We start from the raw sequence: 24,539 nt of genomic DNA, 5'->3' as shown, positions 1-24,539 counted from the left end.
AGCGAAGTGACGCGACGCGACCATCCATCCCCGCCGCAATTGTGGCGTCGAGTGGCCTCACTTGTCATACGTCAAGTCAGATCATAACATCAACCGCTAACTAGGATAACAAGGCCCTTTTGCCCATATCTAGTGCGTAATCCTAGCATGTTTGCACGGCTGTTTGTTTGTACGAGGCGCACCGCAACTGCGCGGCTTCCAAGGTTGGCAGCGAACACGAAGTACGATAAGACAACGGGCATCCCAAGTCCAACCTACGACGCTGATGTCGGCCTTGTCCTCGCTTGGAGTCTGACAACCTGCGACAGGCGCGTGGGACATTGACAAGGTCGGGGAGGGTGTGTTGGATGTAGCCCTAGAATGCGCGTGATGTGGCGCTAGAACGCTGCATGTGTTCCACGGAAGCAGGAAGAGGAACACAACCGAACAGGGGGTTTGGCAGGAAGGAAGCTGGGCAGCATGCAGGTTCCCGGACAGTTAGCCCCGGCATCACTGGGTTTAGTTCCAAGTCTCTTGGACACATGGCAGATTACGTTCCATGGATAGCATCTAGATTTGGGGGGCCTAGGGAAAACGCCATGCCGAGTAACTCGTTGGGTATTCTCTGAGCCTAACCTAGATCTTGTGAGGAGTCGTTGGGTTGGGTATTGCGAGAACGGTAGTTGGAGGTGGGAAAAACTTCGTGTGCCTCGGCATCGAGACCCGTGGCCATGAGCTCCAATGACGAAAGCTCAAAGTTCAACATGGCAAATAAACTTTGGTCCATCGCACGTTGTTACCCACATGGCTTGGGCTCTGGCAGACTGCCTCCCTCGTTCCCCCCTCCCCAAGCCCGCTCCAGCCTCCCAATCAAACAAGTGGGGCCGTCTTCCGGGCTTGATCCTTTGGATCCTTCGATCCCCTGCGGCCTGAGCGTTCTGGCAGCGCCTTATCTGGGCTCTGATGTCTGTGGGTTTTCCTTGGTGCGTGCCATGACATGTCGAAGCGGCGCGCGCGATGCAAGGGTACAAGGGTCTGTGGCCCTCTTTCGCACCGAAACTTTGCGCGCGCAGCAGAGCCGATGGGGGACATGGTCCCCGGATACTTGCACGCAAAAGAGGTAACGGGCTGGGCTTTTGGAAGCGATCTTCGTCCTTCATTTCTTTTTTTCACTTAGTCCTAGGCTGGGTTGAGCTTCATGCCTGATTCATTTCTAACGCTGTGCGGCTTTGGATAGTACTAGGGACCGTTCCGTTCTGCTGGGGGCACTGTTCGCTTCATTAATTTGTTGGTTGGCTTTCCGGTATTACACATACGAGAGGAACGCCTGCGTTGCGCTGCCTCTGCCTTTTTGTACTTTTGCATTTCCTGGTTCTTCGTTTGTCTGGACCGCTGCGACGATAACGCGAACTTGCGAAGCCTACGCGCGATATCTTTTCTTGTTTCTATTGTCGTGGGTTTACTTTTGGTCGGACCTCAGCCAAAGTCGTGACCTATTCCGACGACACATTCCGAACGCGAATTGCAGGACCATACATATCTGCGCGGGAACTTGGAAGGATTGCGTTTGCGTGGAACCACGGGACACGAGAAAAGGGAGTGCTTGGTTCGGAAGGACGGTTTGCGACAAGCGCACCCACGAGAGTTGACGACTCGAAACGGATCCGGTTACGACACGAATACCGCCTGAACGGGAGCGCATACACGTCACAAGAATTACAATCGCAGACACAGAATCAAGCGCAAGAGAAGGACACAATGGACGAGAGCAACAGAATCACGATTACAGTGTGCGGTGATGGTGGATGCGGAAAGAGTTCGATTACGCTGCGGCTTGTGAGAAGCCAATGGACATCTGAGTACGACCCAACAATAGGTACATCCCCCTGCGCGCGAATTCGTCGCAACTTGTAGCCTCACACGACTAACACCCCTCCAGAAGACTCATACTCCGTAACCCGAACCGTCGATGGCGTCCCCTACTACCTCATGCTCACGGACACGGCCGGCCAAGAAGAATACCGCGGTCTTTGGGCCGCCTCGAACCTGCAATCCGACGCTTTCCTCCTCGTCTACGATATAACATCTGCCAACTCGCTCGACGCGCTCGACTACTTCATGGAGATGATAGAAATGGAGACCGAGAACCGGTTAGACAATGGCAAGATACCGCCCATCAAGTGCGTGGTAGGCAACAAGTGCGATTTACAGGGCCAAAGACAGGTAGAAGCGAAGACGGGTCTCGAGTGGGCGAGGCGGAGAAAGTGCGGATTTATGGAGACGAGTGCGAGGGAGATGGTCAACATTGAGGAGACTTTTGCGCGTAAGTCCTGCAGCGCAGATGACGGCAGAGACATGGCTAACAAGACGGACAGTGCTCGTACGTCGTGTAGTAGAAGCGCGGAGACTCACTGCCGGAGACGGCCCTGCGAACCGAACTGCCGCTCTTCCCCTTCAATCGCATCCGAACCGCGACCCGAACTCTTCGGCGGCGTATCTGGATAATGAGAAGGATGATGAGGACGAGCCCAAAAAGAGTTGGTGGAGGAGGCTGAAGTGCTGGTAGTTGCATTCCTATGTTGCTACGCATTGCACATAAGTCTCAGGCGTTTACCAATAGCCTGGGGACTTGTCGTTCGTTCACGGGCTCGCTGACATGTGGTATGGGACATGAAGCACGACCTGCTTGTTTTATACACACTTTGCTTTCCCGTTTATTTCCTTGACTTGTATATATGCGTCGATGTTACGGGCGCAAAGCATTTGTATACGCATGGCATGGATATGTCGATTAGCGGGAATGGGGAAACCACGGGATATACCGGGCGGCTGTCTGATTCTTGTTCATTTTCTACAGCGTCTCACATCTTGCGTATGTATATTTCCTTGCATCACTGTCGATTTCATACTGTAAAGAATTCACATCAAGTTTTGAATGAGAACACATACTAGCTGGCGCACGTTGCACATGGACTGGACGCTTTCCGTGGTACGCTTCGCGGATTATATCAGAAGGCTCAATAATATGTATCAGTCAGCAGTAATCGCGATCTGTACCTATAGGATGTAGTGCGAACGATGACCGCTTCGAGGCTAACCACCCCGTCGGCTATCCAAGGCATCGCTAGCGCGTCTGTGCACGAGCACGCCATTGGCCTGTAAAGCCCTTGGACAACTTTGAAAACCCTCGCAATAGCATCAAACTGTTAATACCAACAAAAAGCTACAGGGACATCCTGCACCTGTCGACACTTAGGCAAGGAGCGCAAACAGTGCGTTCAAGGCCGGTGACGTCGTAACTACCCCTCTAAAGGGTCCGTGTTGACGGAGATAAGAGAGCAGCGAGCAAGAAGAGATATCGGCAACACAGAAAGAGCAGGAGCAACATGTCGAAACCTCATATTGAGGAAGAGCTTCCAGTTCAGGATGGTCTTTCTCGAACACTCAAAGACCTCTTCGCAGGTGCAGTGGGAGGAGTTGCGCAAGTCTTAATAGGACAGCCTTTTGGTAAAATCTCTACGAACTGCGTGTGAGACATATGCTGACTTCGCACTTCGACAGACATTGTCAAGGTGAGATTACAAACAACATCACAATACTCTGGTGCCCTGGACGCAGCGACCAAGATCTACCAAAACGAAGGAGCCCTCGCCTTCTACAAGGGCACACTGACACCACTCATCGGAATCGGAGCTTGTGTATCAATCCAATTCGGCGGCTTCCACTATGCGCGACGTGCCTTCGAAGCCAGTAACGAAGCCAAGACTGGAAAAGGTCAATTGTCATACTCGCAATACTATGCCGCCGGTGCATTCGCCGGTATCGCCAATACCGTTCTATCCAGCCCCATCGAGCACATCCGTATAAGACTGCAAACACAACCCCACGGTCCAAATCGTCTCTATGCCGGCCCGATCGACTGCGTGCGCAAACTCTCGGCACACCAAGGCGTACTTGGCGGTGTCTACCGTGGCACAGCTGTCACATTCATGCGCGAAGCACAAGCTTACGGCTGTTGGTTCACCGCCTTTGAGTACATGATGAACGCGGACGCTGCACGCAACGGAATTGACCGGAAGGAGATCTCTACTCTAAAGGTCGCGGCATATGGTGGACTTGCGGGTGAAGTGCTGTGGATCAGTTCATATCCCTTCGATGTACGTTCAAAATTCCCCATGTACGAAGTGCACGTGAGACATATACTGACCTCGTACACCCACCTTTTAGGTAATCAAGAGCAAGATGCAGAGTGATGCGTTTGGCAAGGATCAGAAGTACAAGAGTATGAGGGATTGCTTCGCGAAGACGTACAAGGGCGAGGGCTTGGGTGGCTTTTGGAGGGGTATTGGACCGACTTTGCTCAGGGCTATGCCAGTCTCGGCAGGCACATTTGCTACGGTCGAGGTCACGATGCGATTGATCAGCTAAGAAGCGCTCTTGGTTTCACGAACATCCCCAGATATTGCGGTGGTGGAGCCTGTACGATAAGCCCAGTGCCATAATTGATGGAAGACGCCGTTCAGATCTTTAGCCAATGTTTCAGATGTGCATACGGAGAGTTTGCGATACGTACCATTGGGAGATCGGCCTATCTGTATGCGTGTGCGAAACTATCGACTTCGTAGTGTTCCCATAGTAGCTAGTACGCGTCGATAACACGCCATTGCGTCTGAGCTTGGCTCGGCCTTAGTTCACAGATTATTGCGGTGCGGCCCTTGGGGAACAACAATGTCGTCGTATCACTCAGCCAGCCTCTAAACGCCCTCCACATAGAGCTTACTCAGCCTCTGTCTGTAGCGCGTTCCATCATCATGCTGACTACATACAAGATAGATTACCCTGTAGTCTAGGCACGCAGCACCCTCTCGGATGCAATTTCGCTCCTTCTTGTGCATTACGTCGGGTACCGACGCACCCCTGTCCGCACGCAGCCGTGCCGCATCCCCCCAAGATTCATGCCACAGCCTGCAAGCCACATGCTTTGAGCACAAACTCGAAGGAACCACTCATGAAATTGCACAACCAACTTGAGAAGGTACGGTCGGGGCCGACGGGCGTTGTTCCGCTATTGTGCCGCAGTCCCGCTGCGAACATGTGGATTGGTCCGTAGAACTAACGGGCAGCACCAAACTCTACCTCTTCTCACCCCAAGTCCTGTAACATGCGATGGGAAGTTCCTTGTACAAGAGATAGAGTTTACAGCGAGTTCCAGGAACCTGGCTATGGCCTCGTGGAATTTGCCGAAGAGCTTCCGGGTATGCAAGAACGACTCTTATGCGGCGCGGTTTGCATCCATCGCTCGTCACACGTCACGTCACGTAAGGAGATTACCGTTTTTAGCTTGGGAAGCAACGCATTCGTAGTCACGGCGAAAATCACCGTTATATCGGTGCATATGTTATGATATGATGTCGCTCAATGTCCTTTTCGATCGTTTCGCTCGAATCGCTGCTTCCTCCTCTGCACCGTACCTTCGCTAGACCTTCCAACAACGTGGGCGCGAGAGACGCGCCCGAATCCTACGATACGCGACGACGGACGCGTCAAACGAACGCACAAAATGCTCTTCAGCACGACATTAAAGAAATGGACGTCCAATCTTAAACCCTCAAAGCCCTCTACACAGCCAAACCGACCATCAAAACAAACTCAATCGGACGAGAATCTCATTTCGATGCAACTACCAAAACCGCGATATAATTCCTCGACCCATTCGAACTCCGAAGCTGCGCTTCATCGACCGACGAGTCAGATTGTGTGTCATTCGCCGTTGGATAAAAGGAATCAGACGGGGAAGAAGGGGAGGAGGAGCAAAGCTGAACAGAGTGAGAGAGGGGGTGATGGTAATGGACTGAGGCATAAGACTTCTACACGGGTTTTGTTTTCGTCGACGCAGTTTGATAAGGTGGACGTAAAGAAGCCTGCTTGATGAGAGGTAGCAGTTATGATACATGGGTTTGGACAGCAGGACGGGATGGAACAGCGGGATCCAAAGGGAGAAGCAACATGGAATATGATGCGCAGAGGACAAGCAGAAGCGAATCAGGAACGACAATTTTCTACTACGAAATTATTCTAATTTTTGGCCTCGTTGGATGGACGGTACTCTTCACCATTACTGCCTCCCCGAAACGTGCAAAGATCTGTTCAGTGCTTCGGCAATTTGATCTTCATCAAACCCTCCTGTACTAGTCCTCCTCGGTCCCGAAAATGCTTCTTGCTGACTGAGCTCTATCGCTTTTGCAAGGTCGTCATCGTCATCGCTCCGTGCAACCTGCTCACCATAGTCCTCTCTCCATTCGCCCGGTGAAACTGTTCGTGGTATAGCATTGTCGTTGGCGCCTGGTGTGAGAAGTGGTTCAGCATCGAGCTCGTATAAATTTACGTCCTCGACAAAAGTTGGCGGAAGGTTTCGATGCTGATCTTGATGCAGGAAGTCTTGCATGGGTCTAGGTGGGCCGCGGTTTGCTTCGCTGCGACGCTGAATCCAGTCGGGTACGTCACCTGGCATCTCAGGATATTCAGCGTGTTCATTGCGGCTTGCATAAGAGATGTTGCTGTCGCTTGCAGGTCGATCCATCATGACACTGACACGCGCGCCATGCCGTTTTTCCCGAAGAGACTGTCTCTTGTTGAAGATTTTCGGACGTTCAGGCTTTGGCGAAGCTCCATGGGAGGCTGTAATCATTATTTATATGTGCGATGACACGAAGGATATTAAGCCAGATGGTTACTCACTGGTTCTCTTGAGGGGTTCGCCATCTGCGAGAAGTCGGGGAAATCCGCTGATCGGAAAACCAGACTGCCCGTATCGCGTGGTGCGGTGGTCAGTCAGATGCAGATCAATCGACACGGCTGCACTCTCCGAAGCAACTGGTATGACGATCGAGTCCAGTCTAAACAAACCTCTCTCTGTCATGTCACGAATGGTATGCCTTGTGACTGGTATAGATTGAGCCCCTTCGACGTGCATGGCTTCTTGTATACGAAAGAACGGCTGGAAGTGAGGCAATTGGTGCTTGCGTATGTAGTCACCCAAGTCCCGAAGATTATTGGAACCTGCAGCGAATCTGCATTGGATGTTGCCTTTCAATCATTAGTCAGTCATTTTGATAGATAGAACAAACTCACCCTGCACAATGATATGGTCGTCGGTGGGCCTGGAAGGGCAAGATCTCTCGAAGTAAAATGAACTAGCTACGAGTCGTTGCGCAACGTTCTTGATCTTTTTCTGCGCGCCAGGTTTGCGAAGACCGGTCTTGATCTCCTCCAGTAGATTATCGATCTGCGACTTGTCGTCCATCTTGGGTATCCGACTCATGGTCTTTGGGTTGAAACGAATGTATCGCTCGGCTGCAGCGTACGGGGCCATCCCTACCACGTCTTTACGGAACTCTTTCCATGTGGCTTCCGCATCCAAAGCACTTTCAACCCGTTGTTTGAAGATAGTAAGCCACGATTCGACTTCGGGAAATGCTCTCAGTACAGGCATAGATCGTCTCAAGCGTGGCGTATCCTTCACCTGGCTGAATATCTTCCGAATCTGGAATCGCCTGCTATCGTAACGTGAGGCATTCAGAGAATTGTCGGAATCTGCGCCGTGTTGACCAGTTCCTATGGACAAAAGAAGATCAGGAGGTCGCTGATCGGCATCAGGCCAAAGAAGCTTGCTTTCATAATTGGCGATGCGAACTGGGTTGTTGTGAAAGACAGCACCGTCCACATAACCCTCCATTGTACGTGCGTTTCTGAAAGGCTTGAAGTATGTCGGAGCTGCAGAGGTTGCTCGTGCAGCTTCTCTGATCAAGACATCATTCTTTGGATCATCGGGTCGGACCAACTGGTAGCCAATTTGCTCGTCCTCTGCGCGATTGTAGTTTGTAAATATGACTGCTTGTTCCGCAGTCTCCGTTGCAGAGGTAACAGCGACTTTGCACGCGCTAGCAACTGGAGTGTCACGTTGCCCACCAAACATGGCCTCATCCTTGAAACACTCCTTGAAAGCTTCTTCTAGAGGTTTTGTATGGTATTTGTTAGTTCCCAGGCTTACCCCTCCAAAGAACTTGGGTGTAAACGCCTTCTCCACCATTCTGAGAAAGAGTTGACTGCATTGGTCTACAGACCAATTTTTGACACCAAGACCGAGCGCCAAGATACCCCCGGTACTGGTGCCAACGATGAGGTCAAAGAATTCTTGGACTTTGATATGATCACCTAGCTCCTGTTGTATTTGGCGAAGGACTTCCAGGATGACTATCCCTCGTATACCACCTCCGTCAAGAGACAGAATCCGTAGGCCTGCCAGTGGAGGCTTGAAGTAGATCTCTACTGGTGTAGGAAAGACAGCTTGGTGATCGTGCAGCGGACATGTGGCGATAGTGAAAGATCCTGAGAGTTCCCGATGTGGGCTGCCGTAACCTTTGACACACGCTGTGCAAAGCACGTGTCCGCAAGGCAAGGGATGCTCGGCTAGTTCCCTTAAACAACAGAAACAGGTAGTGTGGCTGACGAAGTTCTTTGCGCCCCCCATGTGGTTATAGAAGCCGGTAACGTTGGCCAAGTGGAGTTTGTTGACCGCATCCTCCTCAGTTGTTGGAGACTTCGTCATTTGCAAATCAAGCTTTGACTTGTTTTCGATCAGGTAATGCTTTAGGTATTCGAACCAGTCTTCATAGAACTTGTCAAATGTGAAGTCTGACTCATAGGGGCCAGATCCAATGACGCTGCCTCTTTGGTTTTGGTGTCCTTTCACATGTCGCTCCTTTACATTGACACATCGTTCACCTCTTCTGTTGATGAAAGAACACGGCCAGAAGATAGCGCAAAAGTCGTCAAGAGCGCCATCACAGTGCGTCATGTATTGTGTTTCCAAAATCTGCTCTGCAGATCCTTTGAGATCCTGTCGAACGCAGTCCAAAAGTATACAAGAGGTCACCATGTGGCTCAGTTCCTTGAAGATCTTCCTGGGGTCGTCGAATTGAGCTTTCATTGCAACGGCCAACTTCAAGACATGACCTCCAAAGTCTTGAGGTATCGGGTTGATCTTGAAGGAAATGTCCATGAAGTCGAATGGTGAATGAAGGTCCTGCGAGAAATGGTCGAATGCACATTGTAGATAGACATTGAGGTTGTCGGAATTGGAAAGCATGCGCGACCGTCGTTTGGCGTTGAATGACTCCAGGCATCGGTGTGTGACGACTTGGTGAAGCTTCGTTACCTGTTGATCAATCATCATATATCGGCCTTCGCCAGGGATCCGTACAACTGTGATCGAAGAGTAGTAACACTCAAGGAGATCCTTCATAGTTCGAATACGTCTGCCTCTTCCAACCCAATAATCTCGCCGCTCACGATATGCTGGATCGCGACTGATAGCTCCGGCGACGTTGGACATAAGAAGCTCTGTCGCGTACTCAGGATCCCACTCCTCCTGATCCACTTTTGTGTCGGTTGCGTTGAGTGCAATGACAGCGTGCGGGAGTGTAGGCTGGTTCACTGACTTCTCAAAGGAAGAGTCCGCCCATTTGATAAGCAATCCCAACACTGTAGATTCAAAGGTTTTTGCATTGCGCAGAACGAACACGATGACATCGGAGAATGTGTACAGAAGGCGAGGGTAGAGTTCCGTAACAGCGTATTGTCGTTTTGATTTATCAGGAGAGTTCGCCCATTTGATGTCTCTCTGGGTGCTATGCAAGCTTTTGGTGACTTTGCGGCGTTTTCGGTGCTCGCCCAATGCGACATCCTCCCTCCCTTTCTCTTTCTGTGGTGCTGTCGCACTACTTCGATATTGCGCAGCCATCGGGGTATTTTCGCCACCCTCCAGACCTTCGCAATCGGCGTAGAGTAACGGGTACTCGGTATTGTATGTGCTTGGATCGCTGTACAAGTGTACGTCACCGGAAGTGGGTACGTTGCTGTTTGCTGATGTTCCTGCGACAGGTGACGGGAGACTCCAGTTCCTTGGCTGGCTCATACGTTCTTGTTGATCGATGAGCATCTTGATAAGTGTACTCTTGCCTGCTCCGGTCTGACCAATGAAAGATACAAGTTGCGGGAAACGGTACTTGTATTCGCCAGAGTTACTATCCGCCATGATGGCAGAGTAACGACCATAGTCCTGGAAGGCAGGCGAGTTTTGACTATTGCGCACCATTCCAAACCACGTTGTATCCTCGTCTTCGATGTGTAATATCTGCTGCTCTCTATGCTCTCGAGGAGGAGTCAAAATGTCTCGCAGCCTCTTGACAACAGTTGGGTTCGCCTTCTCATGCGGAAGACCATCAGGCCCAGTGCGTCCCGCTTTGTGGGGGCCCTGTTTCCCCCAGCAGTCGTCGCAAAAGTTCATGTCGCAATATGAACAATCCCATACAGGAGATTTTTCAACCTCGCAACTCTCGCACAGCCGTAGCGGAGATTCATCGACGGTGACCTCAGATCGATCGCGTGAGAGCGCATGCGATGGATCCAAGGTAGGCTTTGGTCCATCCCGAAAGACACCGGTAGAGAACGATCCTCGAGGCCGACCGGTGCTCTTGGAAGATTCTGACCTGGATGTTTTGACTACAGGAATCTCTGGCGTATATGATGGCGGCCGTGAAATCATCGGATCGGCTGCTCTTCGGTAGGGACTCGACATATCGTCTGGACAGCCTCGCAAACCTCGTAGTTCAATGGCAAATGGTCGAAACGGGCGCGCGATGTTCCTCAGTAGGAAGAAAGGTGCGGAACTCCTCTCACCTAGTTGGTTTACGCGAGGCTAGATTCCAGCCTGATCTGTGGATGCATGTATCAGCATACGGATATTGGACGGCTTAGCGTAAGCAGGTCTGAGCCGCAAACCCCACGAATAGTGACCAATGTTGGGAGGACTAGAGCCATCTCCCATAAGCCATGAGAAGCCATCGCTGTTTTGAGACTCTTTGAGCAAAGAGTCACCCATCAGTGACTGCAGCTGATCAATATAAGCGCTCAGCTCATGCAGCCACCAAAGAACTCTAGATTTCGGATAGACGCGAGGCTGAAGTCTCTTCGCCGCCTATAGGCGCCTGGCTGAATATCAGAGAATCTGTTGACAGTACAAAGTAGCATCATTTTAGGGGTTCCATGCCTACTAGTCAATAGCAGCTAGAAGTGATCGGAACGAAGGTTGGGTGATCCGAAATACCTCGCGGGAACGAACGGGACGGGAGGTCGGGGACGGAAGACGGGCATGGCTAGTGCCCGATCCGGCAGCTGAAGCGGCAGAGAAATACCCACTGATGAAGCGAAATTTATCAGGCTGTCCATGTCCGGCGAATTGGGTATGCGGCAGATGGATGATGTGGGAGGGGGCGGACTCTGACCCAAAAGCAGGCTGAAAAAGGTGGGATTATGCGAAGCCGGGGTATAGGGTGCCTCAGCTGATGCGAAAGAGAACCTGGACAGGATTGATGCTTTGGTAGTGGAATATTGAAGGTGGATTTCTACGTGATTGAACATGTACTATGGGTCGTCATTGCACGCGCTTTGGAAGTGACATCATACGCGCCAGTTCGCGCCATTCCGCGTCGCGGTGGTCCAAGCTCCATCACAGCCATCCCACCCTCCTTCCGATGATGCTCACACCCCCAAGCGCAGCGCTAACCCCCGTCCACACCACCAAACTGCCATATTGCGTCCCATACAATCCATGCTCACCAAGAGTTCCCGTCTTAATCAATGCCTCGCTGATAGGCCCACTGACAATATTCCCAATACCTCTACCCATACACAAGAACGAGAAGACCATGGAGCTCTCCATCTGTCCCGTACTTGTTTGCACTGCTCTCATGATGCCAGGCCAAGTATTCGCGAAGCTGCCTGCGAAAAGTCCGTATGTGAAGCAGAAGATCAGCAACGGCGGTAGAGACGTGCTGAAGCCCCAGATTAGGAAAGTGGAGATCATGGCACCGATGGTGGAAATGAGGATGGCGGTGGTGACGTGTGTGCGATCGATGATGCTTCCCATACTAACGGATCCGATGACAGCGGCGACATTGAGGAGAATGAGAGGAACGGCGGAGACTGTGCTGCTGAATCCCAGTGCTTTGGTGTATGTAGGCAGGTCTTCATGTTGGAGCACAAAGTCAGCGTACTTCGCGAGTGAAGTTCGTATAGACACTTACAGATGGATGGTACAAAGAATCCCAAGCCCTGCAAGATGTTGCCAGACTGCAGAACCCAAAAGGTCTTGTTTGTGAGGAAAGTGAAAGTAATTCCACACCTAGTAGTTGCCGAGACAGGCAGCCGTGGTTTGATAAAGATTGTGACGGGTAGAAGAACTGCGAAGAGTAGGCCTGCCCATATGCGTAGCGTGTTGCGGAAGCCATAGCGATTGAGAAGGAACTGCAGCAACAGCGGAATGACGACGCCGCCAAGTGCTGTACCTGCCCACATGATACCAAATGCGAGACCTTTGCGTCTTACAAACCATTCATCCAAGAGTATGATACAAGGACAGTACACTATTGCGCCGCCAACACCATAAAAGATCCCTTGAGTGACGATGAGTTGCGGTACGGTCGTGCACAGAGAGCTCAGCCCAAGCGAAAGGCACATGGTGAATACACCAGCGACCATGGCCTTCCTTCTGTACTGCGGCCAGCGGGTGAACAAACTAAAGGTCAATGGTGCGATCATGTACAGAATACCCATCGCTGAGGTGCCGATAGCTGGGATACCAGACGAACCAGCGAATTCCGGGGATGGACTATAGTACTCTTGGAAGATGCCATACGACCATGGAAAACCTGTTGGTTACATTAGCAAAAGTTTCAAGTTAGGTGTTAATATGGAAGGATTGCTTTGGAAGAGATGCAGTTATGATAATACTACAAGGGCAAAGGCGTAGTCAATGAAACACTTCACACTCACCCCATACCATCATCTCCACCATAAAGCCAGCCGCAACAAACAACCACGCATCTTTCCCGCCATCAGTCGGCGGTAGCAAAGACTCGTTCTCGTTCACGGGCTGCTCGTTCCATCGTTGGCTTGATTCAAGCTCAAATTCCGATTGGTTGTCGGGCGTGGTGCCGGTGCTTGTAAGGGCCGATTGAGTTCTAGTCTCCATGATGAGTGTTGAACGTAGATATCGTCAGAATGCTGCTCTAGAAAACATCCACAGAGGGCTTCAATTATATAGCAATCCATTCTGCGCTGATGCTGTATGATATCAACGATAAATGCATAGCAATTTGTTGACCGCAGGGTCCTCCGACCCAGATCGTGCCCAACATGCCAATAAAGATGTGCTGTTCAGCTCTAACACAGGAAGAGAAAAGCGATCCCTTCTCGAAAGCGGGGCATGGCAGACTGGTAGAGATGTCATAATTTGGAAAGAGTGCATGGCGCTGATTTCAAAGCGCTTTCGGAGTGGGCGACGCAGCGCACATGGAACTCCGAGGGGCGCCGGAGTTCGGCATAGAGTGCTCCAGTAGCTCATCGGTATCGCAACGGAATCGGAGGCGACATCGCACAGCTGAACACGCGCATTTGATGGGAAAAAAATTGATGAGAAATCTGTTCACGGTTTTCGCGCCTGATGTCTAATGATGCAGATCGCATCGGTTGAGCGCTAACTGTCCTTTGGTCGTAGCTCCCGCCGCATCCATGTAGGCGAGAACGGCACCTTCCCATGTCCGGACGTAATGTCCTATGCTTTCTCAGGCTCATCCAACAAGTAGCCATCCCTCCTACCTAGCACATCCTCGACGGTCTCGTCTGTGAATTTCAAGTCCTCCTCAAGCGGCACCGTGTCTTTGATCTTCAACAGCATCACTGGCAGCGCGACGATCAAGCTTCCAGCCAACAACACCCAACTGGATAGGAATATGTCCATGTAAGGCCTCTTGTAGCCGTCTAGGCGGAACACAATAGCTGCGCCAGCTGATTGAATGCCCTTGTAAAAGCCAGCAAAGTTGGCGAGCTTTCGACTGTTGTTCGAGATTGCGCCCATGAACCTGAAGATGGTTAGCAGAGAGCAGTGCCGATTCGAAGATCGACGTACCAGTACACGCATGTCTGCCATGCTGCATCATAAAAGCCATAGCTTATGTACAACACCATTGGGCCGCCTGTAGAGGTAGAGATAAAAAGTCAGTATATGTCTCACATGCATTTCGCACATGGCTTTCACGTACCATACCCGCCGTCTGTCCAATCAAAGTGGTGGCTATCATCGTCGCGACGATACCGCCGTTGGAATACGTACCCTCCTCCCCAAACGGCGAAGGTCAACAATAGCATGACTACCCAGGCAATCTTCGCCCTGGTAGTCCTTCTGACGTTCGGGAAATCCAGTGCAAATCCAAACACACCAGCTCCGAGTATCTGCGCCAGCCAATAAAGCGCATTGTTGAGTGCGCGCGTCCGCACATTGAAACGTGCGTAGTTGACGTCGTTGAACTGGTACGTGTAGAACCAATTAGAGGCGAAGAACATAGGGAAGAGGAGTATGATATAGGGATCCGTACAGAGAGTCTCCCAAAGACCCAAGATCTCGGACTGCCAAGTTGGGTGTTTCATCATGATAATTCGGCTGCCGTCGCGCCGTATGACGTGTTTGGCATCGATGAGTGTCCAGGAGAGGCAGGCGCCGAGGAATGTGAGGACCATGAAGCCGATGTATGTCTGGTCAGTGACAGCTGCTGGTCCGTCTGCGTTTTGTGTATCAAAGTTCAGCCCAAGCTGGACCAGGCTGCCAATAACAGCACCCATGTTGAAGATGCTATCATGAGAAATTAGCTTATCTCGGTACGGTCCGTACAGCGACACCTACATCCAGAACAAAGAGATGTACCGCCCCTTCTGCTTCTCTGGTGGATAACTCATCCTGCAGAGGTACGAAGTCAGTATATGTCTCACATACTCTTCATAAGTCAGCTTACATTATGGCACCTTGCGCCGACCACAGTATGCCAGCGCAACATCCTAACAAGAACCCAGAGAAGACGACGTAGCCCAAGTTTTGAGTTTTGTTGAAGCAAAGCAATGCACTGACGTAAACGCAATACCCCAGACCGCCGAAGGAAAGCGCAACTCGAATACCGAGGACATTGGTGATAGTGCCAGCAAAGAAACCGACGATTGCGAAGGTAGCATAAAGTGTAGTATTCGCAGCGTTGCTGGCATGTGCATCGTCGTCGAGACCTGCGGCTCCGATACCATTGACGGCGTTGAACATGCCTGCGTAGAGTTAGTAAAATTTGCGTTGCTACAATCGTGGGCTGCTTACCGGGACACAAGAAGCACACAAATGAGACTAAGATCAGCTGCGATTCTGGCGATGCATAGCATGGAAGCTTGATGGGTCCGATTCTCAAGCTGCGGTATTTCCATCCTTTCGGTCTTTCGAAATCTCCATGGTCGCCGTTACTGACAGGCGCTCTTGCGCTTGCCCATCCAGAGTCGTCGTTTTTCGCCATTGGTGCTCGTATAATTGACGGGGCGTCTCGTGGGACTTGAGCCTTGTATTCAAGCAACTAATCGGCGAGCTGCAAGTGCGGATGTTGTAGATAAAAAAACGAGATAGTGTTGATTCTACCGTGCAAACCTGAAACGACGAGACAAAGGAAGGATTCAGAATGCTGGTCAGGCTGGTCTGTTCGTCTTAGTAGCTGTTGCTGGATCGCTCACGTACGATGGGGCCAGTTCAGTCCGATCTGCGGACGTGCATGCATTCGTGTTTTTCGATAGATGGACTGATTGGCGCAGTGCATGATTGTGGCAGCGCAGTCTCGCTATCTTTGTCCCACCAGCTGTGTTACCACACCCTCCTTTATGCACAGTGCCCAACCCTGGGGGCGGAAGCTATCCATGCTTGGTATCGTCAGAACGCTAAAGTCCTACTCAATTTCAGGATGCTATTCTCTAATCAGTATATTTCTATTTGGCGCACCAAGATCGATTACACGAGCAAGGCTCGATCGGAAGCTCACTTTGCGCAGCTCAGCTCGTCGCGTAAGACTGCTGTGTGCGGCGCGCCTATGTAAGCCCGTGGCGTACCCCAACGCCAAATTGTGAACACACCCTGCATCCACAGAGATGGCTCCGCCCACTGCGGAGATAGAGCCAAGACATGCGAAGTACCACTGGGAGTCGCAACACGTATCAGCCCAGTGAGCTGGAAGGTCTATGTGCTCGGAGTGAGGTGCGGAGGTCAAAATGGACGCATTGGGATATGTTTCGGCCCCATCATCTTGCTCGTACGTCTACGCCTCTTTCCATCACATTCGCAAAGCCCTTCGTGAGAGATATGTGACAGGCTTATCATGGCGCGCATCGACCAATGGGGATAGTTGTGTTCGGCCCTTGGTCGAAGTGCACAAGCAAGGATATTGCGAAATCAATAACCCCGCCGGCCCCAATGGTATAGACTTTTAATATTTCTTCCATGTGTCTATTGGACGGCAAAGTTCCAGATCGGCGTCGCTTTGTACTCAAGCGTTGAGTAGTTCTCCCGGTCAGGCTCACCGCATGATCCACTGCTTCATGGCGTAAGCCACGACCTGTGTAGCTATCGGTGCTTTTCACGTCACACTGCCTAGCATAGCGTCTGCGCAGCCAGCAATTCGATCTCTCCTGGGCCTCACACCCATCGCAATGCAAATATCGACCATCTGCGATGGAGAGAGTTGCAATCACACCGGCGGATGCATCTTCCGCAGTTTCGGTTCTGAACAAAACGGCTTGGGCGTTGTTCGTATCTCTTTCCGAACTCAACCTGGACGCGAAACATTGCGATGCATCCCTTGACAATCTTGTGGGGGAGGTGAAGTCGCTTGGGAACGAGTGTTACCAGATTCACCTCAAACTGGCAGAAGTCGCAAGCAAGACCAAGACAGGGTCACCTCCACCTTATGACGGGGATGGGAGAATGTGGAATTGTCTGGCAACTCAGGTCGAGGATGCAAGTCAGACTATAGATAGCCTGAACTCATTCGTCAGCGCTGTCAGGATGGAAGAGGCCGAAGAGGCCAGCATTGTATTCCAGCCGCAACGCCTTGCCCAGCTGCACAACAGCAAGGAGCAGATTGAAGAAATGGGAGCCGCTGTACACAGACACAGCGACAATCTGAGAACTACGTTACTTCTTATTCAGGCGTAGGTCCTTCCTTGCACCAAAATTGTTTTCAACCGCTGAATCGTTTCCCAGGGTCCTCTCCTATATTGCGCCTATACAGGCCGAACGACGTCCTGCACCTGACGTCATGAAGCTTCAACAAATGGTTAAGAAGCTACAACGATCATCCCAGGTCGGTCCGCCATGGCGGTATTCTCATACGGAGGCTACGTTGATGCAATATGCGCAAGAGGTTATCGTGAAAGGAATGTATACTCCGGAAGCCAACCCGCGGGAAGACATTGTAGCTCAGACTTCACCCAAGGTCTCTAGCGATAGCGATCGTCTGCCATGGATGAAGGCTATCCAAGCAATACGAGAAGATCGAAAGGAGTCGGTGCCAACAAAGAGCCCTAGGAGAGCTCTCAGTGTCTTGCGAGGTGCGGCTCCGCTTCAAGGTGTACAAGAGCGTGAGACATCCGACTCGGACGATGATCTGGATACCGACTTCGCGAAAGCGGCCTTGAGCACAGGCTCGCAAGCCTTCGATTCCGGAAGTTGGGACGAGGCGGACTCTCTACTCCAAGAAGCACTCAGAATATTGCAAGGGCTGTCAACGCGCCAACGCGCATTCTGTGACGTGTTCAGCCTCTTCTACAGGCTTGCAGTCTGCGCCTACCACGTTCAGGAACCTGTAGATGCGGCAAAAGCTCTGATCGGATTTGTCAACCAGCCAGCAGACTCTGATCAGCAACGTGAATGCATTTACAACGCGACGCACTTGCTGTCTCAGTTATATGTCCGGATGAGGCAACTCGACCGTGCACGAGCCGAATGCGAGAAGGCCTTACAAGCAAGACGACGATTACTGGGAAAACGGCATGCTTCGTCTTTGGAGTCCTTGGCTCTTATGGCTCACATTTACGTCTTGCTCAATAACCGTGCGCTTGCGAAATCCTGCCTTGCCATGATACCGGAGGCAAACCGAGAAGCCTCTTTGAAGGCAGTCGAAGAATCGCTGCAAACGAGCGTAGAGCACCTTGAGTTTTCTTCGCTTCTCTCGCGTGCGAGACCCTCCGAGACCGATGCGATAGGAGAGCGACCTCGCAGCAGACTCTCCGAAACAAGCTTGGAAGCCTCGCCAGAACCTACTGGGAGCGACTCAGCATCTGTGTCCATGGTACTGGCTGCTCGGCCTTGGAAAGCGCCTCGAAGTGTTATTTCCGAGAACATGACTCTGGTGGATTCCAGCCCTCCAATGGGAAAATCGCAACCTTCTGCATCAAACAGAGTGGAATGGAGGCCGTCAGAGGATGGAAGTTGGACACAGGGCTACTCTCCTAGCCCGAGAAAAGCAGAACCAGTGGTTCCGAGCTCGGATGAACCCAGGCATATGGCGACATCCGAGGGAAAGCCCTTATTTCGCAAAGAGATCCTTGGTAAAGTCGGATGCCAACCAAGGGATCGGACCGAAGAGGCTGTTTGCGATGGAGATCATGGAGCGTTGACAGCTATCCTTAACAAGAAGAAGGGGTTCTGGCGCTCGAGTGTGCGTAAACGGGGCCGTCCAGAGCGAGTCACCGCGCTACACTTCGCCGCGCTGCTGGGAGAAGTGGTTATGGCGAGGACCCTGATCCAAGCGGGGTTCAGCGTCAACGAAGTTCCTTTTGGCTACTCAACAACTCTAACGCCGCTCAACTTCGCTGTAGGCGCTCGACAAGTGGCCATGGTCGACTTGCTCACTGCCAGTGGAGCGGTGCCAGCCGAGCCGGACACCTGGTCGACCTTGGCCGGACAGCTTATGAGTCGCTCATGGCTGATCAAGACCACGTCGGATGCCGACAAGCACCTCGTTCCAAGCCGCATCATCGCAGTCATGGATGTCTTGCTCAACCGCGGATGGGATATCAATGCACCGATGATGACATCCGGGGGAACCGTGCTGCACCAAGCTGTTTCTTTCTGGACAGGCGCCTACAAATGGGATCTGGATCTTCGAGCCACAGTAACATCCTTCTTATGCGAGAGAGGAGCAAATCCGTTTCAAGCGAATGTAGAGGGCAAGAGCCCTTATGACATTGCCTCTGATTCGGAACATCAAGATCTCCTGGCGATCATCGAAGAACATTCCAGGTCGAAAAGGCTCACTGGCACGGCAGCCATGCCGGCTGAGCTGTCCAGTCATCAATAACGAGGCCATCTAAGCTTGAGATTTGGACCCGGGAGACTGATCTCCAGCGTGATCAGTAATTGGGGTCACAGGAAGTCTAGAGTGGTCAGCATCATCGAATAGTTTTGATCGTGCCATACGTTGGAGACAAAAAGGCTGCCATACAATGATCGAATGTCTCATGTATGTCTTATACGCAAGGTCACATCCTCGTAGATTCGCCTATGTACCTAGATGCGACGACTGGACAGGTGGAGAACTGAAATTGAAGGAAAGGCTAGCCGTCCTCCTAGAAGAAGACAACGGGATCTGCCTGTAGTTGGCTGAGTCCAGGAAGAGAGTCATGCATGACGGTACAGAAGACATCGTGCGACGCCGGCGGATCATCCTGCTTATCCGTCAAAGGCGTAAGCCGCACATTGCGGACTTGGTTCTTCGCTTCAGGACTGAGATGGCGTATGAAGTCGAGAACAGGTAGATAATTAAATGCATAGAAATGGAACTGGTTCTCTGAGTAGATGATTTGCAGGCATTCGTGATAGATCAGGCGGTTCGTTCGCAGAATGTCCAGAGTCAAATGTCTATCTGGATGCGGGCGGCAGTTCTTGTTCCATTTTCTGTTGATGGATCGAGAGTCGCAGTCGGTGTACAGAATGAAGCGTTTGTTTGACGATGGTAAGACGTACCGGAAGATCTCTCTCCGGATCTCAGATGGAATGCGCAGTAATGGTGGATATGTATCCAAAGGCGATATGGTCTCGGCTAGCGACATTTGCTTCTCTACACTCTCTTTGGAACGACGGTCCAGACGACGTAGGCGGATATCCTCCGTTGGCCTGGGTGTGGGCGCCATCTATACACACGTCAGTGCCACTAAAGACCACAAGTACGGGATGACCTGACCTTCTTGGCAGATGTCTTGGCCGGCATGCTCGTAGAATGGGCGCTTACGGGAGAGAGTCTGTGGATGTGATCGGGGCTAATGGCAAGTCCTGCGATAGGTTCACCCTATGAGACGAAGCGGTCACGAAGTCACATGTGCCGTGTCAAAGTCACTACGCAGCACGGGATTGATCGTATGGATGCTGCGACGACGAGGAATGCAGGCTGGAGGTTTGGGGGTTATGCGATGGCGTACTGTGGCACAACGCATGGAAGGTTGAGAGAAGGTCGGAAGAAGGTTGTCAACAAGGGCACGGACGGCCTTGGCAACGAGACGGACGTGCCCTGGAAATGGAAAATTCACGGGAACGCGTTCCCCGCAGACAAGTTGGAAACATACGGCTGCGCATACCCCTCACATTACACCGCCAGCTTTGTTCGAGTTCCAAAGCTTCCACGACCTGAATCCAAGTTTTTGTGTTTGCACCATCAGCCAGCATGTCGTTCGGCGGTCAAACACCGACCATTGTGGTGTTGCGGGAGGGTAGGTGCCTCGACACTTTTTGATACACACGTAGCTTACAGCCTCAGGTACCGATCAGTCACAGGGTCGCGGGCAGGTAATATCAAACATCAACGCCTGCCTCGCTGTGCAGGCCACGATCAAGGGCACCCTAGGACCGTATGGCGGTGATCTGCTCATGGTCGACGAGAATGGCAGGCAGACAATCACCAACGACGGCGCCACAGTCATGAAGGTAGATTATGCCACAAAACCTTATCGTGTAAACTAATACTGACTGCGTGCAGCTTCTCGACATCGTCCACCCCGCCGCCCGCGTCCTCACCGATATCGCACGATCGCAAGATGCCGAAGTGGGCGACGGTACCACGTCCGTTGTCGTCATCGCCGGAGAGATACTGAAGGAGATCAAGGACTTTGTCGAGCAGGGAGTCAGCAGCCAGACCATCATGAAGGGTCTGCGGAGAGCGTCGCACCTTGCTGTCAACAAGATCATGGAGATTGCTGTAGACACCGCCGAGGGCAACCAGCGGGATACCCTTCAGAAACTCGCCGCGACCGCCATGAGCAGCAAGCTCATTCACAGGAACGCCGACTTCTTCACAAAGATGGTCGTGGACGCCGTACTTTCGCTCGATCAAGACGAGTTGAACGAGAAGCTCATCGGAGTAAAGAAGATTACCGGTGGTGCTCTCCAGGACTCGCTGTTCGTTAACGGTGTCGCATTCAAGAAGACCTTCTCATACGCCGGTTTCGAGCAGCAACCGAAGACCTTCAAGCAGCCCAAGATTGTCTGCTTGAACGTCGAACTCGAGCTCAAGAGTGAGAAGGACAACGCTGAGGTACGGGTGGAGCAGGTCTCAGAATACCAGGCGATTGTCGACGCAGAGTGGCAGATCATCTACAACAAGATGGAAGCGCTATACAAGACGGGCGCCAAGGTTGTTCTGAGCAAGCTCCCCATCGGCGATTTGGCGACACAGTACTTTGCAGACCGCGACATCTTCTGTGCCGGACGAGTTGCCGCAGACGACCTCGACCGTGTCTGCCGGGCAACGGGCGCGAGCCTCCAGTCTACTTGCTCCGACATCCAGAGCAAGCATCTCGGAACCTGCGAATCCTTCGACGAGCGACAAATTGGTGGCGAGCGTTTCAACTTCTTCCAGGGCTGCCCAGAGGCCAAGACTTGCACATTGGTGCTCCGTGGTGGCGCAGAGCAGTTCATTGCCGAGGTCGAGCGAAGCTTACACGACGCAATCATGATCGTCAAGCGTGCGATCAAGAACAGGAACATTGTTGCCGGAGGTGGCGCCGTCGAGATGGAGATCTCATCATACCTACACAACTACGCCGACAGTAACATCCCGCACAAGCAGCAACCCATCATCAAGGCGTTCGCGAAGGCACTCGAGGTCATTCCTAGGCAACTGTGCGACAACGCCGGTGTCGACGCGACGGACATCCTCAACCGCCTTCGCGTAGAGCACAAGAAGGGCAACATCTGGGCCGGTGTCGACTTCACAACTGAGAGCATAGCAAACAACATGGAGAAGTTCGTGTGGGAGCCTAGTCTGGTCAAGGTCAACGCTCTGCAGGCGGCGACAGAGGCGGCCTGCCTCATCTTGAGCGTTGACGAGACAATCAGTATGTGAAACCATGTCGTGTAGTCAGCAAGTGCTAACAACAAGCAGAGAACCAGGAGTCACAGCAACCACAGGCACCCAACAGGCCGCTACCACCAGGCGCCGCCCAAAGGGCACTCGGCGGAAGGGGACGGGGCCGCGGCATGCCCAGACGGTAAAGACACAGAGACAAGAGAAGGGGTGTATACCACAACACGGACACGCTTATGCTACGCCACGTCGTAGAGACAGCTGTCTATGAATAATGCGAAAAGGAAGAATTGAACAACATCACGTTCACACGTCTGTGCAGCATTCATGGACTTCTCACAACTATTTGCCGATTCAGTGACCGTTATTGGCAGTCCTTCATTGCTAACGTTATACTCCGCATCTTCGACTCCTACTCCTTGATCCCCCTCTCGTCCCAGCTCATCCCGTAACTCTTAACCCTACTAAAGTAAAAGGCACGATCGTTCTTCAGCCCAAACTCGGCCCAATCATCCGTCAACCGATTATAGCTCCAATACCCTTGCCAAACCAGTTTGTTGTTCTTAGCCCCCCTGCCCGCATTACCAAAATTAAGCGCCATCTTATACATGTACTTTGGCGTCGCTCCCGGCTTCTCAATATGCACCGTGCCCTCTTGTTCTCCACTACCCGGTTCAGGTCCACTCATACGCCAGCGGCCCAGCACAGCGTCTTTCATCGGCGCGCTAGGTAGGTTGTGGTGGTTCTTACGGATGTGTTCGGTGTAGAGATACGGCACTACGTCTGCGGGCTCGGCCGTGGTAAGTAGCGAGATACACGTCCCATCGCGGAGGAAGCGTAGGTAACGGAAGTAGGTTACAATGTGGATGGGTGAGTTCCAGGAGGAGGTTGTGGGCTCGGCTTGGCCTGGGCGCGTGTAGTTTACTGTGCTGATGTAGCAGCCGTTGAAGCGGATGCGCGGGCGTTGACGGAAGAGCACGCGGTAGGTGGGGTATGGAGATGGCACGAGGAGTTGCGTTAAGAGTGCTGGGGGGAGTGGTTCTGACTCGGGTTCTATCTCTTCGCTGTCGGAGAGGGAGATGTCGGCGGTGCCTAGGGTGATGCCGCCTGTTTCGTCGTCACTGAGGGGTTTCCCGCCTACTTCGCATGACCAGGTGTAGTGCATGGACGCGAAGCCGTATTCAGGTCCGATAGCTAATCGTTTCCAGACGCGGTCTTCGGTGGTTACGAGGTAGGCGAGGCGTTTGCATACTTGGGCTAGACGGGCAAATGATGCTATGTCTTGTACGGCGAGTTGCTCCAGTATCTCAACGATAATTTCCTCCGGGATTTTAGAGATAGGACTTGGTGGCGCGGGACTGAATTCTGTTGGCGGTAGTTCACCGAGAATGGAGGTGCTGGCGTATTCGCTGATGAGGTTTTGATACGAGGGCGAGAGGCCATGTAGGGAGTGGTGGGCGGTATTAGGCACTGTCGCGGAGGCATTGGATGGGTTAGGATCCTGGGGCTTCGGAGCAGCTGATGAAGCCGCTGCACTTGCCGCTTGTGCAGCCTTGAGTTTCTTGAAGTATGAGGGCGGAAAGTATTTTGCCTTGTAGGTCTCTTGGACTCCTGAGTCGAGCTTAAACGCCTTTCTGTATAGATCGACGCTATCACCCAAGCTACCTTGACTCTCTTTCTCTACGGCTTTCTCATAGTGTTCTAATGCCGATGTTGGTTCTGCCTCCTCAGCAATAGCGGCAGCGGTCTGGGCACTGGTTTCATCAAGTCTCCGGCCATGCTGCTTCTCGCCCAGATTGTGGTACGTGTATGAGTTGACTTCGTCACCGCCTTCTAGGCTCAAACTTCGAGTACGAGTGTGATGTTGAGCATCCTGCGCGTTGCTTTTGCTTGGATGGGGTTTGCCGGTGGATGAGGAAGTAGCGGTGGGCTTCGCAGATGCCGACGATGTAGGCGCCTTACCCTTGGCCCGGGCAGTGACTTCCTCTCTCCATTTCTGGCGGAAAGACTCAAGCTCGGCCTCGGTGTTGGTGGGAACGTCCTTCTGGTCCATGGTAACAAACTTGGCCAATATCGGTAGTACTTGTCGGCTAGATGCGGTATGTCCGAAGTCGCAGGTGTCGATGGCAATAGGGCGTGCAGGGTACAATGCAGAGGCTAGCAGCAGGCTTTTAGTAAGAATACATAATACAAAGGAATGTGACTCAGGACAATATTCCGCTCACAGCGATTAGGCGTGCATGAAAGGGCCTGTGAAGCCACGGCGAGGCGATGAAGGGCGCCACTCGA

General features: G+C 52.1%; 7 protein-coding genes across 7 annotated transcripts; 3 read left to right on the top strand and 4 right to left on the bottom strand.

The window, feature by feature from the left end:
- Positions 1–1,737: 1,737 nt before the first annotated feature.
- J4E92_004527 (uncharacterized protein) lies at positions 1,738–4,407 on the top strand (the record flags this gene model as incomplete). Its single annotated transcript, XM_051495917.1, has 6 exons — positions 1,738–1,855; positions 1,919–2,302; positions 2,355–2,535; positions 3,350–3,486; positions 3,541–4,136; positions 4,207–4,407. The coding sequence occupies 6 exons, from the start codon at positions 1,738–1,740 to the stop codon at positions 4,405–4,407; spliced, it is 1,617 nt and encodes a 538-aa protein (XP_051353757.1).
- Positions 4,408–6,094: 1,687 nt separating this feature from the next.
- Positions 6,095–10,618, bottom strand: J4E92_004526 (uncharacterized protein; the record flags this gene model as incomplete). Its single annotated transcript, XM_051495916.1, has 4 exons — positions 6,095–6,483; positions 7,111–10,294; positions 10,352–10,524; positions 10,612–10,618. 4 exons carry the CDS (start codon positions 10,616–10,618, stop codon positions 6,095–6,097), a joined length of 3,753 nt encoding a protein of 1,250 aa, XP_051353756.1.
- A 3,036-nt stretch (positions 10,619–13,654) lies between these two features.
- On the bottom strand, positions 13,655–15,425 carry J4E92_004525 (uncharacterized protein; the record flags this gene model as incomplete). The annotated part of the gene is made up of 6 exons (XM_051495915.1): positions 13,655–13,961; positions 14,009–14,075; positions 14,142–14,728; positions 14,780–14,833; positions 14,889–15,186; positions 15,236–15,425. The coding sequence occupies 6 exons, from the start codon at positions 15,423–15,425 to the stop codon at positions 13,655–13,657; spliced, it is 1,503 nt and encodes a 500-aa protein (XP_051353755.1).
- A 1,785-nt stretch (positions 15,426–17,210) lies between these two features.
- On the top strand, positions 17,211–19,253 carry J4E92_004524 (uncharacterized protein; the record flags this gene model as incomplete). Its single annotated transcript, XM_051495914.1, has 1 exon — positions 17,211–19,253. One exon carries the CDS (start codon positions 17,211–17,213, stop codon positions 19,251–19,253), a length of 2,043 nt encoding a protein of 680 aa, XP_051353754.1.
- A 268-nt stretch (positions 19,254–19,521) lies between these two features.
- On the bottom strand, positions 19,522–20,162 carry J4E92_004523 (uncharacterized protein; the record flags this gene model as incomplete). The annotated part of the gene is made up of 2 exons (XM_051495913.1): positions 19,522–20,085; positions 20,136–20,162. 2 exons carry the CDS (start codon positions 20,160–20,162, stop codon positions 19,522–19,524), a joined length of 591 nt encoding a protein of 196 aa, XP_051353753.1.
- A 450-nt stretch (positions 20,163–20,612) lies between these two features.
- On the top strand, positions 20,613–22,438 carry CCT7 (T-complex protein 1 subunit eta; the record flags this gene model as incomplete). Its single annotated transcript, XM_051495912.1, has 4 exons — positions 20,613–20,658; positions 20,706–20,872; positions 20,925–22,281; positions 22,329–22,438. The coding sequence occupies 4 exons, from the start codon at positions 20,613–20,615 to the stop codon at positions 22,436–22,438; spliced, it is 1,680 nt and encodes a 559-aa protein (XP_051353752.1).
- A 224-nt stretch (positions 22,439–22,662) lies between these two features.
- Positions 22,663–24,303, bottom strand: J4E92_004521 (uncharacterized protein; the record flags this gene model as incomplete). Its single annotated transcript, XM_051495911.1, has 1 exon — positions 22,663–24,303. The coding sequence occupies one exon, from the start codon at positions 24,301–24,303 to the stop codon at positions 22,663–22,665; it is 1,641 nt and encodes a 546-aa protein (XP_051353751.1).
- Between the last annotated feature and the right edge of the window lie 236 nt (positions 24,304–24,539).

The sequence above is a fragment of the Alternaria infectoria genome (assembly GCF_024043175.1).
Source record: "Alternaria infectoria strain BMP 0036 chromosome Unknown scaffold_6, whole genome shotgun sequence".
Taxonomy (NCBI): domain Eukaryota; kingdom Fungi; phylum Ascomycota; class Dothideomycetes; order Pleosporales; family Pleosporaceae; genus Alternaria; species Alternaria infectoria.
This window is presented reverse-complemented; position numbering and strand designations above follow the sequence as displayed.